The 18,738-nt window shown below is 40.3% G+C and overlaps 1 protein-coding gene and 1 non-coding gene across 4 annotated transcripts in view; one reads left to right on the top strand and one right to left on the bottom strand.

The window, feature by feature from the left end:
• Positions 1–17,911, bottom strand: part of EDNRA (endothelin receptor type A) — a 68,269-nt gene extending 50,358 nt beyond the window's left edge. For all 3 annotated transcript variants that reach the window (XM_068542589.1, XM_068542590.1, XM_068542588.1), the window contains exons 1-2: positions 17,540–17,911; positions 12,883–13,368 (exon numbers count right to left, since the gene is read on the bottom strand). In XM_068542589.1, the coding sequence (XP_068398690.1) occupies positions 12,883–13,302 (420 nt within the window). In that variant the 5' untranslated portion in view covers positions 13,303–13,368; positions 17,540–17,911. The remainder of the gene's footprint in view (positions 1–12,882; positions 13,369–17,539) is intronic.
• LOC137764527 (U6 spliceosomal RNA) lies at positions 7,618–7,724 on the top strand. Its single transcript, XR_011074028.1, has one exon. It is a non-coding gene; the product is annotated as a U6 spliceosomal RNA (small nuclear RNA).
• Positions 17,912–18,738: the final 827 nt, after the last annotated feature.

The following is an 18,738-nucleotide window of genomic DNA, read 5'->3' as shown; positions in this document are numbered from 1 at the left end:
AACAGCATGGGTTACTCTCACAAACATAGTGCTGATCAAAGGAAGCCAGACAGAAAAGATTATATGTCATATGGTTCCATTTACATAAAACACAAAAGTAGGCAAACAAATTCATGCTGTTAGAAGTCAGGAAAGTGGTTGCCTTGGGAGTTTGGGTAATTAGTGACTGAGGGACTTCTGGGTGCAGGTAATGTTCTGATTCTTGATCCTGGTTACACAGATGTGTTCATTTGGTGAAAATTCATAGACCTGACACTTAACGTACATTTTTTTTTTGCATGTATATTACACCTCAATAAAATGTCGAAAATGTTTACAAAGTATTATGGCTCTTAAATGTTGTAACACTACCCTAAATTTTCATAGATTTAGCTTCTATAAGAACATCAAATTTGTGGAAACAAAGGAAATAGGCAGAGAAACACAGTATTTGTGACATATATGACATCATTTTGAAAGAGAAACGCTGGAGTATTCTGAACATTTTTGTTTTGTGAAACTAAGCTAAAAGTTCACAGTGGCCAGATTTTTAAAAATATACAGACGTTCTACAGAATTACTTTATCTGACATAAAACTCATGTGGGATGGGGCATAGTATGTTATTCAATATTTGGCAAAGAGATGTGTGCCCATTACCTTTTATATTTTGAAAGGAATGATTTTGGATATTTTGAACATGCTCAATATAGTTTGCTTTTAAAATTAGGGATATTAGGGACTTCCCTGGTGGTCCAGTGGTTAAGACTCCATGCTTCCAATGCAGGGGGCATGGGTTTGACCCCTGGTCGGGGAACTAAGATCACACATGCCGTGTGGCATGGCCAAAAAAAAAAAAAAAAAAAAATTAGGGATGTTAATAAAGTTCCTTATTCAAATAGCTTCAGATTTAATGAAACCATTTCATTAAATTTCATTGTAAATTTTTTTTAAATTGAGGATTTCTAGCTTATTTTATTTTATTGAAGTATAGTTAATTTACAATATTACATTGGTTTAAGATGTACAGCATAGTGATTCAGTATTTTTATAGATTATACTCCATTAAAAGTTATTACAAAATAATAGCTATAATTCCCTGTGCTATACAATATATCCTTGTTGCTTATCTATTTTATACATAGTAGTTTGTATCTCTTAATCCAATGCTCCTATGTCCCCCCAGACCACTGATGACCACTAGTTTGTTTTCTGTATCAGTGAGCCTGTTTCTGTTTTGCTATATACATTCATTTGTTTTATTTTTTAGATTCCACAAATAAGTGATATCATACAGTATTTGCCTTTCTCTGTCTTACTTCACAAAGCATAATATTCTCTAGGTCCATCCATGTTGCCACAAATGGCAGAATCTCATTCTTTGTTTATTGCTGAGTAATAATCCATTGTATATATACATATAACATCTTTTTTATCCATTTATCTGCTTCCATAACTTGGCTATTGTAAATAGTGCTGCTATGAACATTGGGGTTGCATGTATCTTTTCAAATTAGTATTTTCATTTTTTCCAGATATAAACCCAGGGATGGATCAAATGGTAGTTCTATTTTTAGGTTTTTGAGGAACCTCTATACTGTTTTCCATAGTGGCTGCACCAATTTACATTCCCACCAACAGTGCACAAGTGTTCCCTTTCCTCCACATCCTTGCCAGTATTTGTTATGTGTAGACTTTTTGATGATGGCCATTCTGACAGGTGTGAGGTGATCTCATTGTTGTTTTGATTTGCATTTCTCTAATAATTGCGAAGCTGAATATCTTTTTATGTGCCTGTTAACATATGTATGTTGTCTTCGGCAAAATGTCTATTCAGGTCTTTGGCCCATTTTTTGACTGGGTTGTTTATTTTTTTGATATTGAGTTGTACAAACTGTTTATATATTTTGAATATTAACCGCTTGTTAGTCATATCATTTGCAACTCTTTTGTCCCATTTCGTAGGTTGTCTTTTCATTTTGCTGATAGTTTCCTTCGCTGCGCAAAAGCTTTTAAGTTTAATTGATCTCATTTATTTATTTTTGCTTTTATTTCTTTTTCCTTAGGAGATAAATCCAAAAACATATTGCTATGATTTATGTCAAAGAATATTCTATGTTCTATTCTAGGAATTTTATGGTTTCAGGTCTTACATTTAGGTCTTTAATCCATTTTGAGTTTATTTTTGTATATGGTGTGAGGAAATGTCCTAATCTCATTGTTTTACATATATTAATAGCTGCCCAGTTTTCTCAGCACCATTTATTGAAGAGACTGTCTTTTTCCCACTTTGTACTCTTGCCTCCTCCTTTGTCAAAGATTAATTGACTGAATATGTGTGTGGGTTTATTTCTGGGCTCTCTATCCTGTTCCACTGATTTGTATCTCTGTTTTTGTGCCAGTACCATACTGTTTTGATTACTGTAGCTTTGTACAATAGTACAGTCTGCAGTCAGGGAGGGTGATATCTCCAGCTTTGCTCTTTTTTCTCAAGATTGTTTTGGCAATTCAGGGTCTTTTGTGGTTCCATATAAATTTTAGAATTATTTGTCCTACTTCTGTGAGAAATGTCATGAGTATTTAGATAGGGATTACATTAAATCTGTAGATCGCTTTGGGTAGTATGACCATTTTAACAATATTAATTCTTCCAATCCAAGAGCATGAGGTATCTTTCCCTTTCTTTATATCATCTTAAGTTTCCTTCATCAGTGTTTTATAGTTTTCAGAGTATAGGTCTTTCACCTCCTTGGTTAAGTTTATTCCTAGGTATTTTATTTCTTGCTTCTTTTTAAATATCATTTGAGACATATTCCCAAATGTCATCCATTATGCTTTCACATTACCCTTTTAATTCCTATGCATCTGGTCAACTCCTAAGGAGGAAGATCTAGAAATGCAACATTTAGTTTTATCAATAAAACCAGGTGTTTGTACCCCAACCGAAACCTTGGGATAGCCATAGGCACTCATTTTGCTGTCTCATGCCAACAAATTGCCTAGCCTTTCCAGTGATAACTGGATGAGACACCAGTTTGGCAAAAAGTGTTCCTCTGAGCAGATAAGTAGATGTATATGTCTAGGCAATCAGTCCATCAAAGAACTTAACATTTCTTTTCATTTTTTAAAAACTTTATTTTCTGGCTCCCTTCTGTCAGTTGATCTCACCAACATTACAATGAGTATGGAATACAAAAATCTGTTTGACAGATGTTCCCATGCAATCTTCAAGACTTACAACATAAATGCTATTCTGGAGAACAACCTCTGTTTCATACACATCTTCCTTTATAGTGTGTCACTTCTGTCTTAAATAAGCAACTAAAGAAGTATTGGGTTTAATGCAGGAGAGAAAAGGGGATGACTATTTTTGAACACAGTCTTTGAAAATATATTTCTGTACTAGGGAGGACATCTGGATGACTATCAAGCTTGCCTAATGAGGCATATGGAAGAGAAGCAGCGTGGCAGCTTAGCTAGCAGCATGGCCTCTGGGATCAGACTGGATCCAAATCCTGGCTGTGCAACTCACTAACTGTGTAGCCTTGAGGACATTCCTTAAACACCATGCCTCAGTTTATTCATTTTCAGGCAACAGTCATATAGGATAAGTTTACTGTGAGGATCAAATGAGTTAGCTTGGTACAGAGTAAACACTAATCAGGCTTTAGGTCATGTTAAAAATTGGTATACATAACATACTTTAAGACTGCATATTTATCCTTCATCGATTCAGGAAATGCTTCTCAGAACGGTAGCCAGCATGTTTTTGTTAAAATGTAAACCAGATCATGTCACTCATCTCCCCATAACCTTCCTTTTTTAAAAAAATTAATTAATTTATTTTTGGCTGCTTTGGGTCTTCGTTGCTGCACGCGGGCTTTCTCTAGTTGTGGCGAGCAGGTGCTACTCTTCATTGCGGTGCACAGGCTTCTCATTGTGGTGGCTTATCGTTGCGGAGCACAGGCTCTAGGCACGCGGGCTCAGTAGTTGTGGCACGTGGGCTCAGTAGTTGTGGCTCACGGGCTCTAGAGTGCAGGCTCAGTAGTTGTGGCACACAGGCTTAGTTGCTCCACGGCATGTGGGATCTTCCCAGACCAGGGCTCGAACCTGTGTCCCCTGCATGGGCAGGTGGATTCTTGACCACTGCGCCACCAGGGTAGTCCTGCTTATAACCTTCTAAAAGCTTCCTATCTCACTCAGAGAAAATGGCTAAAGGCTTTATATAGGTGTATACATAGGGTGACCACGCTTCCTATTTTTTCCGGGAGTCTTGGTTTATGCCTATTGTCCAGATGCAATTATTGATAGTGTCTACTTTCACTCTCAAAGCATCTTGGTTTGGACAATAAATTATATGGTCACCTATTGTTAGGCCCCACGTTATCTGCTTCTCCCCATCACCTGCCCTACCTCAGTATCCCTGTGACCTCATCTGTTACTATTCTCTTCCTTCCACTCAACCACCATGGTTTCCTTGCTGCTCCTTTAACCCTCCAGGCACATTCCTGCCCCTGGGCCTTTCCACTTGCCATTTCCTCTGGCTGGATGCTCTCACTTTGGATAGTAGCATGGTTTGCTCCTTTTAAGTTCTAGTTTTTATTCAATGTCACCTTGTACTGAGTTCTTCTTCAGCCACTCACACTAAGATGAATACCCTCTTCCTCTTCTTTTACTTCTCTTCCCTATTTTACTTTTCTCCTTAGCAGTTATCTCACATACTATATATTTAGTTATTAACTTGCCTGTTGTCTTGTTCTTCTACTAGAATGCAAACTCCACGAAGACAAGGATGATTGTTTTTCTTCACTGCTATTTCCCCAGTAACTGGTATATAGTAGGAGCTCAATAAATATTTATGAATGAATAAATGAAGAACATTCAGAGAAGAGAGACCTGATGTAACTGAGTAACCAAACGGCCAATCAGTTGACCATCCGCATTACTTTCTAGTATGAAATTTGATCTAAAAAATATTGGGTTGGCCAAAAAGTTCAGTTGGGTTTTTCCGTGAGATGTTATGAGATGTTATAACCAAAATGAACTTTTTGGCCAACCCAATAATAGGACTCCTGTGTTTAAGATAAGTGTTATGAGAAGCATGATTTGAGTAGATTCTGTTATCTATCCTAGTCTCCAAGTAAGTCGTGATGGCAAAAAATGTGGATGAAACTTTTAGAGAAGTTTAAATTATACAAAGTAACCTCTAAATTTGCACATCCACAAAAATGGTATTAAATCTGAGGGCACACTTGATTTTTCTTCTTGAGTTCAAGAACACTGGGGATTTCAAACCTTCCAAATTTAAATAAACATTTTAGAGCATGTGGTTTTGTAAAATCTTTGATGTTCAAATTGAAAAATAAGGCTATCAAATATTAACATTGAATGATACGTTCAGTTCTATTATTGAGTTTAATTTCAACTATTAACTTTATATTGTAGGAAAGTTTTTCCAAGAAAAACTAGACCTAGTTAAAAATAAAACTGTAGCTATAGAAAGCAGTTTCTCTAGCTCTCAAGAGAATACGGTAGCCCCAGAAAGCAGTTGTAGAATTTCTGGCTGTATATCAAATTTATTTTGACAGAATTTCTTAGAACATTCCTTATCTAACCACTCTAGTCTTCAAATCAACTTCAGAGACAGGAAACTTCATACCTCTTTCATTTTAGTTCACACACGCTTTATACGAACTGTATAAACTTTGTATGATAATAAAAAAATAACACTCACTTGCTAGCAACTCAAAAGATAAAGACACTACAGAAATATTTCAGAATACAATAGCCAGGACATCTGCTTTTACTGCACAGAATGCTGGAATTACTGCAACATTACACACACACACACACACAGTGTATATGTGAAAATTCTTTTCTCAAAAGTAAAACATTTATGCATCACTATTTAAGTGAAGTTTAGAATACAGCAACCTCTTCTGTGATCTGAACTGTTTGATGGAGGAATATCATCAGCCACGATGCTTTATACAGCCCAACACCTTCCTAATGAGAAGGGGACTGAAACCATCTCTCCCTCCTCAGCCATGGGAACGATCTTGCAATTACGGATGGTTTCCATCCCCCATCACTGAAACGGGAATAACTGTGCTGTGAACCAAATGCTGAGGGTTAGCCCAGTAACCTCACATGAGAATAATTACTTAACAGGACCATGAGAGAAAGCAATGAGGTTCCCAGACACAGGAAACGAAAAGTCAGAGGGGAGGTAGAGTTGGAGAGGGTTCTGAAGCCTTTCCAGACAGCAACTTCCTTATAACAAACAGCAAGTTGGGTAATAAATGTATCACTCTGTTATTTTATATGTACATATATCCTTAAGTCAGCTGGTTAGCATAATGAACTTTTGCAATGTGCTTGTGTTTTAGCCATGCTAGAAAATCAACATATTTCCTGTTCTCTAAAGAGTAACTAAAATCTTTTGTGATATGAATGCTCATTTTGATATTCCAAATCACTTGTAGGTTTAATATTTCAATCAAAACCACAATTACAACTATGCTCAAAGAATGCATATTGCACAGAAATCTTGAAAAGTGACTCTTCAATTGGTTATATGTACCAGAGAGAGAGGAAATTAAACAATATAATTCCGGAACCATAGAACAAGAACTCTTGACTTCTAAAGACAAAGGGACAAGGGGAAAACAATCCTGTTATGTGTCACTGTAGGTTGACAGATTTTTCACAGATTTATGGACCCTGAGACATCCCTGGTTTGCAGGAAAAATGTAGAGATTCAGTAAATTCAAAAAGCAAGTCTGCCTTTAGATCTGGAATTGCATGGGAGAAAAACATAGAGGCAAATAGAGTATTTGAGCAAAATGAGTATTTTGCTCATGCATCAAATATTTTGAAAGCTGGGCACAGTGCTGGATGTGGAGATACAATGATAAATGAGAATCATGGCAGCGTGCCTCAGGGGACTTGCAGTCTAGTGGGGCAGACAGGCAAGCGAATTGGCAGGGACAACAGAGCGTGTGTTAGATGCTCTTACGGGGTTACTAGAGTGTGTCATGGGAGCACATGAGAAAGGCACTGACCTAGTCTACGTTAGGGATACTTGCCAGACAAAGAGATGCTTCAGCTGAGATCTGAAGAATAAAGTGGAATAAGCCAGAGAAGGCATGAGGGAAAATATTCAAGGTAGAAGGATCATCTTGGTACTCTTGGTTAGCTGGAGTGAAGAGGGGTAGATGAAAAACATGAAGAGAGAGGTGCCTGGAGATGAGGCAGGGTCAGAGCTATCTAACAAGACACGATGAGGTGGAGTGCAATGCACCTTCAAGGGACAGAGAGCTTGGTGAAGGGACACATTTTCTCTCTTAAAATTCAGGGAATACAGTTTCTATACCTAATTTTACGATTATAGTGCTATTACTGGAATACCTGAGAAAGGCCTGTTTTTATTTGCTTGATGATGAGTAAAAGGCAAATATCTATCACATATGCAATGGTGTGTAATTGGATCAGCTTGGGGGAGTAGTATATGCAGACCACAGATAATACCCTGTGCCTTGTCTGTAAACAAAGAATCCCTCTGACAAGTCAACATCATCATCATCATCAATATTTTAATTTGAAGGTCTCAGAAAAATCTGATTACAAGTATATTTTAGTGCTCCCTTCAGGAGCATATATACTAAAATTGGAATGATACAGAGAAGATTGGCATGGCTCCTGGGCAAGGATGACATGCAAATTTGTGAAGTGTTCCCATATTTTTTACTTATCTATGAAACAGAAACAGACTTACAGACATAGAGGACAGACTTGTGGTTGCCAAGGGGGAGGGTGAGTGGGGGAGGGATGCACTGGGAGTTTGGGGTTAGCAGACGCAAACTATTATATACAGAATGAGATAAACAAGGTTCTACTGTATAGCACAGGGAACTATATTCAATATCCTGTAATAACCTATAATGGAAAAGAATATGAAAAAGAATATATATATATAAATGAATCACTTTTCCGTACACCAGAAACTAACACAACATTGTAAATCAACTCTACTTCAATTAAAAAAAAGAAGTTAATTTTAATCATATCTTTTTGATATGATTTTATTAAATCATATCAAAAAGCATTAATTGAACAGCTACTATGTTTGAGGCATACAACTGATATGTTGTGATTTGGTGTGTCAAGAAACAACTTTTGTATGGCTGCCCCAACAGGACGGATCCCAGTTGCACAAGATGTCAAAGGCTGTGTGAATATGGAGATAAACTGGCTTTGTGTGAATGTCTCTGGTTTCCACATTGCTCAGATCCTCTGCCAGAGCAACATATTGGGAATCTTGGCTTTTCTTTGCAAAATATTCCTGATAATTTCATACAGAAATTTTGTTTATTTTTCATCGTTGTCCTCAGGAAGAGGTGGTTGCTTAGAGTGGACTAAAGTAGTCAACAGCTGATTATTGGATGTATCACTGGATGCTTCGTTTGTTCTCAGAGATCTGCTTTACCCCACACACTAAGTGGAGACATTATTCATCTACAGTATTATCTATGACGTCACTGGTTCCAACTCCCTGCTGTGCCGACATTTCTATGCCAAGTCATTGGACTCAACTGCCTCTCTTTTCCCATGGCCATCATTCTCATCCTCTCCATTCTACTTCTCTCCTACATATATTTCTCCACACTTCTGTTTCTACTTAAGAGGCTAAGGTGCAGTGGTTTATGGGCATATCCGTGTGCACATCTGGGTGACGGTTATCTTGAAAGCACATGACACCAAGCTTTGGCCCACCCATGCACAAACATCACTTTTAGGGTTTCCACCCTATTCAAAATTAAAACCCATCTCCCTATAGATGACACTCTAGGGCATAAATAAATCATTAAAGAATATGATTATTAAATTCTATACTTCTAATCTATATTGGCATTTAGTCATTGGGGGGCATTTTTGGATTCTAAACACAGATACAATGCTTTAATTATTTTGCCATTGTAATGAGTATAAATATTTTATATACAGATTAATCTACTTGCCTAACTTTTTGCATTCCTTGAAAATTCAGGATATCAGATAGTGTAATTTCTTGACAAACTGAATCTATCATCAGTTTAGGTTACAAGTGTGAACATTTGAAAGGGTCTACTAACTCCTTTTCCTTCCTCTCTCCTGGTTTTGTCAGTCTGCTCATGAAATTAATGATATGTTTTTTGCACAATTCCAAATTAGAGTAATCCTTTGATAAATAATACCATTTCTTTAACATTGCCATTTGAGAACCAAGAAGGTAATTGGCATTTATTTGCATCTTTTGGTTCCTTCTGTTTTACATTTTATTGTCTCAGACTGTCCGATTTTTATCACCAGGTAGTGTGTGTGTGTGTGTGTGTGTGTGTGTGTGTGTGCGTGTGCACAAGTGTAAGCAAGGGCTAGAGGAATTTCTCTCCACTTTCTGGGTTATTTCTTCTCTATGAAATGTATATAACTCCAGACCTAATTCATTTTTTAATTTAGGATCTGTACATGCTTCAGCAGCAGCAATTCGGTGTCTATATCCAGCCTCTCTGAGAATGACATTTAGGGCAGAGAATGTTACTTAGGGGTAGTGATGACATTTGGACAAGAGCTGCACATGCGTGTTAGGAACCAGTAAGAAGCAGGAGCTCTTGGGGGTTTCTGAGCAGAGCAGCACTCGATAAGTACAAGCAAAGTCCAGTACAGCCTGGCAGAAGATATCCTGAAGCTATAGAGATCAACTAGGAAACTTGGAAATTCAGATGTAGATGTAGTGAACCCCTCTTCCATGCCCACAGACGATCCAAAGCTACCTAGCACTAGCTGCATGGGATAATGACAGAACAGAAACAGCCTAGCCGTCTGATATACTTGCTGCATTGATTTTCAGTTGTGTTTTACAGCATATCAATATATGAAACAGTTTCAGTACAACTCTTTCAAAGTGAGAGAAAGATAATAAAATGTGAATAGAAAGAACACTTTATCATGTGCTCTCTTTTTTCTTGTAATATTACTACAGTCTAATCAGCAAGTCTCACTTGCCCCAAGATGCAATCTTGACACTACTTTCACTCACTCTGACTCTAACCTGGCTCAGTGCAACGTTCTCCCTCTGGAGACACCTTAAAACTGAGTCTAAAAGCAATTGATAGAATTGTTAAACACAACGACCTGTGTGATTTGAAAACTTATCTTTCTTTGACGAACATAGCAGATCCTTTAAACCATTCTTCTTTCAACCTAATTCTAATAATAGGGGAGATAAAGAAGCTTCATGCATCCCTTTAATAGAATGTTCTTCAAGTCTATGCATTTTTCATCAGTACCTAAACATAATGGTAAAGTGAGACTGGATGGCTACTACTTTGCCCTGCAATGCAGAGGTAGCTTGACATGGTCAGAGGAATCCACAGGTCTGATATATGAGACTCCAAAGCATCAGACTCTTAGAGCAGGAGGCAGCTGTGCAGAAAAGGCAGGAGGACTTAGAGCGCACATTGCTTAGAAGGATTTCTCTTGACTCTCCCGGGCAGAAGTCAGAGAAGCAGTAACACCTTATGGTTTCCTAACCTAGAGGAATGGACTGCCAGGAGGAAGTAGCAATAACGCAAAAATATTGTGAGGCTTTTCTGTTCGCTCCAATGCTTTTCTCTTTTCCTCTGGAAGAAGATTGAAATGACTAAACAGTATTTCTTTTTTTAACCCCAAAGGTTTACTTTCTAAAATTAATGTTGGTTAAAGGACTCATTACGTGAGTTTTAGAAAAACAGGAATTATACAAATATACTCCCGCTATGAAAAAACACATCAAACTGTCCACATTGTTGAGAACTACAACAAGGTATATAAAGTATTGGATTCCCAAGACGGAAGAATCATAAGGTCAAATAAGGAAGTGTCAGTTTTTGCCCATTGCTGCATGAATGTAAAACAAAGTTTTATTGGAATTTTCACCGAATTTGGAGATATTTCAGATGATCTGACTTAAAATGTTGCTACGGAATAGAAACGAAGTTTAGTCTCGTGAATAGCAGGTAGCACCTCAAAGAGATAAGCAAGTCTCCTTCTCAGCAGATATGGTTATGTCAAAAGCTGCTTTTGCACATGGCCAAATGGGAATTATTAATCAGAGATGGTTATGTTATTTTCCTGAGCCATAATGGGTTGGTTAACTAGTTGTGTAAGTGTGAACAATCAATGTTTAATACTCTGCACCGTGATTGTGAATGAGTCATGTCAACATTTTCAAATCTCTTATTAAAGAGAGATGTCCCAAGGAAGTTGTGTTGAGTACGTGTAATATTTCACAAAGAGAAAATCAAAAACTTTAGAAAAGAAAAAAAGTTCTGTAGCATATGCTAAATATTTAAAATTATTTACATATTTTCAATTTTGCCTCCTAATTTGGTTCTGAAATCCTGCTTTGAGTTCAAATAGAAAACACATGTATTCATGCTCTTCTGTGGAAAGAGAATGGTATGTGATTTAAAAATTTTTTCTTTTTTAAAAATTTTTGGCCATACTGCATGGCATGTGGGATCTTAGTTCACAGACCAGGGAATGAACTCATGCCCCCTGCATTGGAAGGTGGAATCTTAACCACTGGACCGCCGGGGAAGTCCCTTAAATTTTTATTTGTTGTCTAATTTCCCCAATTTTGCAAACAGTGTACTGGAGTAATTTTGAGATGATTTTTCCTTGTAATGTTCAAAATTTTCATCATTGTTTTCATCTTTATGGTTAGACCACTGCTTTTTCTGGTAGGCTAGTATCATTTCACCACAGTTGGAGTGTATCTACTTGAAACCAAGATGCTATTATTTCACTTAAAACTAATCATGTCTTCAACTGACAAACTTTCCATTTCAAGTCATATTTCAGAATATTCTTGCTCAGAATAGTTTTGTTTCTACAGATAATACATAGAAGACAAAAAACTAAAGGCTGAGGAAAGTGCTTTCCCTGGGCTAGGAATAAAGACATTCTAAAACATCTGACGCAGATGATGAAATTTCATTTGAATTTTAGCTCACTTGAATTCTTGCAGCAATTTCCCCCACACAACCACTAGACCAAATATGGAATAACTAATTCCTTTTGGTTTTAGTTGTTTTGGTACTAACTAGTCCCTAGAGCAAGGTGATCACACCAACAGTGGGTGAGTTCTCTTCCTCTCCCACTCAGGCTCTAACTTTGATTGTCTTTGGATCCTTGTTGCCTAGCTCTGCAGCAGGCACACAGTAGGTGCTCCATGAATGTAAGCTGAAGCAATGAGGGAGGCAACGGTAAACTGATGCCCATTTTAAACAGTTTTAGTAATGCTGCTCAACGAGGTCACCACTGGCCTGCCATCTCGTGCACCCGTTATCCCTAAGTTGCCCTAACTGCGGAAGCCAGCATGACCTTTGCCTTCAATCATCCAGACAGTCAAAATAAAATAAGCCCTTCTCATTTCAAGCCATACTATGGATATCGGGCTTCCGAATAGCATCACATTGAAAAGGTAACCGAAACTGAAGATAAATTTATTTTAAGTACTTTTTGGGCTCAGCAGGTCTTACCCTGGAAATGGGATGTCAGAAAAATCCAGTGATCTTCCCCCAGATTGCCCATGTACCCAGCAAGCTCACGGCTGGCACGAGAATCCCATTCATGCAAGAACATGACTTTGAAGAGTCATCCCTGAAATACTGTTTTGTTAACAATTAAGTTAGAAAATCAGTGTCACATTTAACAAACAATAAACATTTCAGATGTCACCCAGTTTTAAGAGAGCAGAAATGGCTCTCAGTCAAAACACAGACTGAAATTCCAAAGGACAGAAAAGTCTGCAGCACCTCTCTCAACTGTGGAATCAGAGCGTATGTTCCAACCTGCAAATGCATTTGTGGTTACTTCCTACCTTAAATACATTGATAGGGAGATCAATGACCACATAGATAAGGTCTCCGAGGGCAAGGCTGGCTATCAGCGCGTTGGGGCCATTCCTCATGCACTTGTTCTGGTAAATGATCCTCAGCAGGGTGGCATTCCCCACCATTCCCACGATGAAAATAGTACACGATATCACAGTGTTAATGTATTTGAAAGCTGAAGTAATCTTAGTCTGCTGTGGGCAATAGTTGTGCATTGAGCCATTGTTGGGGAGGGCCAGATTCGTGGGTCTGTGTGTGGTAACCACGAAGCTGAGTTCTGTCCCACGAAAAGTGGTGAAATCGTCCACATGGGTGCTGAGATTTGTGCTGTAGCTCTCAGGATTATCACTGATGACACACCCAACCAGCGCCAACCCAAACAACACCCTGAGGCAAAAGGTTTCCATCTTGACGCAAATTTGAGGAAAGGTCTCTTATTCTTTGGCTTTGACACCCTCTTTTTTTTTTTCTACCTGAAAAGAGAAAAGAGAAAAGAGAAAAAATAATTTTGGTTACAAAATCCAGCTGCCAATAAGACTGTAGTCAATGATAATTACTGCTTCAATTAAAAAGCAGGATGTATCTGGTAATTAGATAAGGTATATCTGTATCAGGTTACCCCATGGCAGAACAAAAGAAGAAAAGATCAAAGCTCTACTAGGGCAAGTTAAATCTCTGTATCCTGCCTCTGTCTCTGTCTCTGTCTCTCTCACTTTTGTCCATAGCTATACTTACATCTAGATTATAATATGAGGACATGGCAGTTTTTCCTTCAAGTAGTAGAGAAGAAGTTACATTACACCTAGGCTGATAGCCTGAATTACAAAATATCTTCACGAGTTGAGATAACAATATTTTAGTTATTAATGGAAGAGAAAAGACATTATATGCTGAGTGAAAGTTATATAGTATTAAGGCATCAAATCACCAAATTCTGTAATTAACAATTCAGTATTCCAACATGTGTGCTGTTTTGCCAATGGCAAATAATGAACATGAGAATAACATGCTGCTCAGGCAGCCATTTGAAGTGTTATGAAATGTTCATTTAAAAACAGAACTCTGATTAACACCATCAATACATTTAACAATCTTAGTCATTTAAAATTGAGATAGTTGATAAAGACAAAATACTTATTTTATTGAAAACCTGGATGATTACTGTGTACAATCAACATCTTCTGACAGGAGTTTTTTTGCTTTTCCATTCGTCAGAAATTACTATCAGGATATTTGCCAATTAATCAAACTAGGAGTAATAGACTTTCTCAGGCCAGGCATACTATTTGGTTTTCCAAACATCCTTTATACATCCTTTAAACATCCTTTATAGCTGCATTGATTATGACCAGTCACCGTGCTGAGCACTTCACACGCGTGATGCCCTCTAATCCATACAACGACCCTCTGGAGCAGATACATGGTTCCATTATAAACACAGGGAAACACAAGGTCAAGTAGCTTGTCAAGGCCATAGCTGGTGTGGTGCTGCTGTGATTCAAAGGCAGGTTAGTCTGACTTTGAGCCTGAGCTCTTAACCACTAGACCGTACTGTCTCTCATTCTCATGACTTCTTAGCATCTAAAGTGTTTTAACAACGTTTCCAGCGTTTTGAAGAAGCAATAGACTTTGGAGGTTGGTTAGATATTTTCAAAAGACCATTTCATTGTTTTGTTTTGTTTTGTTTTGTTTTAGTCACTTGCAGAGAGCAAGTGGTCCTTCTTGTTCAGGAAGTCTAGGCTTCTACTTGAAGAAAAGATGCTGGGAAAATGAGGGAGGTTGGTGGTAACACAACAATTAAAGGTAAATAAAAACGGCCCTTCCCATTTTAATATTTTGCATATTTTCTGTGAATTTTTGTGAATCTTTAAATGAAGGCCATAAGCTCATTTATGATGTAGTGTGTGTGTATGATGAATACACCCAGGTCGCAATTTAAGTTTTAAGAATTGTGTCCTTTTGAGTCTATTCATGGTTGATATGAATTTTGATATGAACTTTTAGGAATTTTGACAGTTATCTTGGTTATCAACAAAGTTTAGGGCTTAGTCGATATATGGATGAAATAAGATTTATTCAAGTTGTACAGAAGGTCTAAAATAAATATAAGGTGCAAATACTGCATACTTCTGCCTTGCCCAGAGATTTCCCCCCAGGAACCTGAATTAATAATAACATTTTACGTATAGTAGTAATCTATTATGTACAGTATTAGTTGTCTGACTTGAGCTTTACAGCTCTAGGTAGGCAGGGACAATATCATGAGGAAACTGAGCCTTGAAGAAGTTGTCACATTTTTGTGGCCAAGAAGTGGCAGGACAGGTAAAACACCTCACTCTACTTTGCTCATAAGACTTGACTCAGTCAAGTCTTAAAATATCAATTTTTCTAAGCTAGGGGCATACTGGGCATACAGTTCTGCCTAGACTTAATTGTAAGTAGTTTGCAGGTTGTTTTTTTTTTTTTTTTTCTGCTTCTTACAGTTTGGAGTATTTGACCAAATGTTGACAGACCTACGAAACGCCGCTATTTCCATTCCGCCGTGGAGACCAGAACTCTAAGAACAAAGCATATTGTCATCCTCCCCTTCAGATCAGAGATGGGAAAAAGGAAATCCTTCAATATTTTGTGCTGTTTAATGACTAAAGCCTCCCAGTTGCCCAATAGGAATGAACCTTCAGAAAGAGTTTTCTTGAAAGTAAGAGAGAGAAGGCCTTTTCCGGAAATGGAATGGCTCTTTGCCCATCAGAGTCTGCTAGGAGGCTATTTCGTGAACTGACCTGGCTATCTATGGTGGGTTGACACCACTCACAAAAGTACCACTCGGTGTTTGAACGTCAGCACATTGGTTTGCTTGGTGAGCTGATTACCGCAGGAGCTGAGAAGTCTTATCAAATCTGTGGGTTCTTATCAAAGTGTGCGCCAGCTACCACGAAAACCACTTTCTTTCTCCTCCAACAATGACGCCACCACAGAAATCATTTCTGAAGACATCTCTTTCAGCTCTCTACACATACGAAGCTGCAGAACTAAGGGATACCTGGCAAAGGCACGTGGCTGCCATGTCATCATTGGGTGAGAAGTACAAAACCAAAGGAAAAAACCCTTTCAAATGCATGTTCCTCCAAGGACGAGTCTGTAGCTCATTTCTCTAAGTCACGCTGTGCTTCAGACCATCAGTCATAATCAGTCATAGCTCTAGTGAAGCACGTCAGGTTCAGACCTGAAGGACATGGTTTATAGATTCAGCATTCTTCATATTTGGGGTCTAAGGATTTGCTGGAGTTCAAAAGCTATCATTAAGGGCTTCCCTGGTGGCGCAGTGGTTGAGAATCTGCCTGCCAATGCTGGGGACACAGGTTCGAGCCCTGGTCCGGGAAGATCCCACATGCCACGGAGCAACTAAGCCCGTGTACCGCAACTACTGAGCCTGTACTCTAGAGCCCACGAGCCACAACTCCTGAGCCCGCGTGCTGCAACTACTGAAGCCCGCATGCTGCAACTCCTGAAACCTGCGTGCCTAGAGCCCGTGCTCTGCAACAAGAGAAGCCACCGCAATGAGAAGCCTGCACCACAGTGAAGAGTAGCCCCCCACCCGCCTGTACGCAGCAACAAAGACCCAATACAGCCAAAAATAAATAAATTTATTTTTTTAAAACGCTATTATTAAGCAAGAGGACTGAATCCTTTGTGCTTTAACAGTTTAACATCTCAGACTCTCAGGATCAAAGTTCACTCGTAATTAGCAATTTGGAAACTCCGACCTTACCCACAAGGCAAGAGTTTAGAGCAGGTAATTTGCATGAAATGACTGCCAAGGTGTTTCTCAATTACTTAATACAAAACAGAGGGAGTGGGAGGAGTCATAAATATCTACAAGAGGAGAAAAAAACCAAATAAACTAGGAACTTCGAAATAAGTTTTTTTGGTGGGTTTTGCTCGGTGGGTAAGAAATTAGTAACTCTCCTGACTGACAACGCCTGACTTTAATATGCCTCCCAGCTCACCCCCCTCCGCCGTCAGGTCTATCCCGGAACGCCATTAGGATGCTGTAAATGGAGGCTGATTATCGGGAAACAGCCCTTGTTCTCGGCACGTGAAGGGCAACAAGTGTTCACGAAAGGAGGGCACAGAACAAAACGCCCAGACCTCCACGGGCAGGTTTCCAAACTAGCTGCCCTGGGGTTTTTCCAGACACATCTGTTCCTCACACCCAGTGCCCTTGGCTACCCTTGGCATGCCCCGGGCGTGCGGGAGGAGAAGCAGGCTGCGGGGCAAACTTCACAAGTAGGCTCTTGAGCCAACAACAAGGGCGTGAGGTTCCACAAAGTTCTCGCAAGCCTGGGGGAAAGGGAGACCCGCGGAGAACTGCTGGTCTTCTTTTGACTAAAAATCCGACGCCCGCCTGGGGAGGCTGAGGCGCTTTGGATCAGTTTCCCAAACCCGCAACGTGCCCGGAGCGCACCCCGCCCAGGAAGGCGCCCGCGCCGCCTCGCGCCCTCGGGCAGGTGATGCCAGCCCCGGTGCAGGAGGTGCAGGCGCCGGGCTACAACGCTCCAGGCTCGCCTCTCCTCCCGACCGAAGGGCCCGCCGGCGTCTCCCCTACCCAGCTCGGGACCCCTAAAGGAAAAGAGTTGCACCGACCGTGGAGCTCGGCGGGCGCGGACGGCTGCCCGGTCCGCGCGCGGCGCCTGGGCGAGAGGAAGCCGAGACGGCGAGGGTGGGTGGCGAGTGTCCCGGGCTCCGGCGCGGCAGCGGCCCCGGCTGCACCGCTGCCTCCGCTTCGCAAAACTTCCTGGGCACGGCTTCTCCGGGGAGGTCCTCCCCGAGCCGCCCGCCTCCGGCCACCCGGTGGGCTGGAGCGTCTCCACCTCCCGTCCGCAATCGCCAGAGCAAAGGGGTGACTGTGCGCGCGCACGAGGGCTCGCAAGAAAAGGAAAACTCCGGAGGAACGCGCCTCCCGTCTGTCCTCCCCTTCTCCCAAAGCTCCCAGACCTTCTACTCCACTCTAGGGCGGCAAGAATGTCCAAACCTTCCAGCCCTCCAGGGATGCCGCCACTATAAAGCACTAGGCTGCCGCCCCTTCCCAGGCCCTGAAGGGTAGGAGTCTTTTTAACTATTTCCTTCCTGAAATGAAAGTGGTGGTGAGGGGACGGTGATCGAGGAGGAGGGTAGTTTAACAGACAAGACTCAGAACTGAGGAAGGTCTTGCAGAGAAAACTTTCCCTTCCCAGTTAACTGCAGGCAGGTTTGATCCGGAGGGAGCGACTGCAGAGTCAGGGTCCGAGCGCGGTTTCTGCTCTGCGTTCCCTGCCCCTTTGCTTGTCTTGTACGTTCCCTCTTAAGCTCATAGCAAGTGAAAGAGCCAACGTGGACAGCAGTTTACTGGATCAAGGACGTTTCGTTTCTATCTTGTGCCTTGAAGCCAGCACCCCAGGGCTACCTACTACTGGCCCAGGGCAAAGCAGGAGCCCCTGGAGAGATTGTGGAAGGGTCCAGTATGTGGCTCCGAGAAACCTATGATTCCTCAAGAAATCCAAACAGGGAGGATGTAGATGCTGCAGAAGGTGGGTTTCAGCATGTCTATACCACAGAGAGTTTATCCTAAATGGGGTCGTGGGAGAGGAGATGAGGGACAAAGGCCATTGCCTGTGACAGGTGAGAAAAATTCAAGGCTCCTTGAAAAGGAAACCCTTGTACACTGTCGGTGGGAATGTAAATTGGTGCAGCCACTGTGGAAAACAGTATGGAGGTTCCTCAGAAAATGAAAAAATAGAACTACCATATGATCCAGCAATCCCACTCCTGGGTATATATCTGAAGAAAACGGAAAACACTAATTC

Source organism: Eschrichtius robustus, chromosome 4 (assembly GCF_028021215.1).
Source record: "Eschrichtius robustus isolate mEscRob2 chromosome 4, mEscRob2.pri, whole genome shotgun sequence".
NCBI lineage: Eukaryota > Metazoa > Chordata > Mammalia > Artiodactyla > Eschrichtiidae > Eschrichtius > Eschrichtius robustus.
Note: the sequence above shows the minus strand (reverse complement) of the source record. Positions and strands in the feature narration are given on the sequence as shown.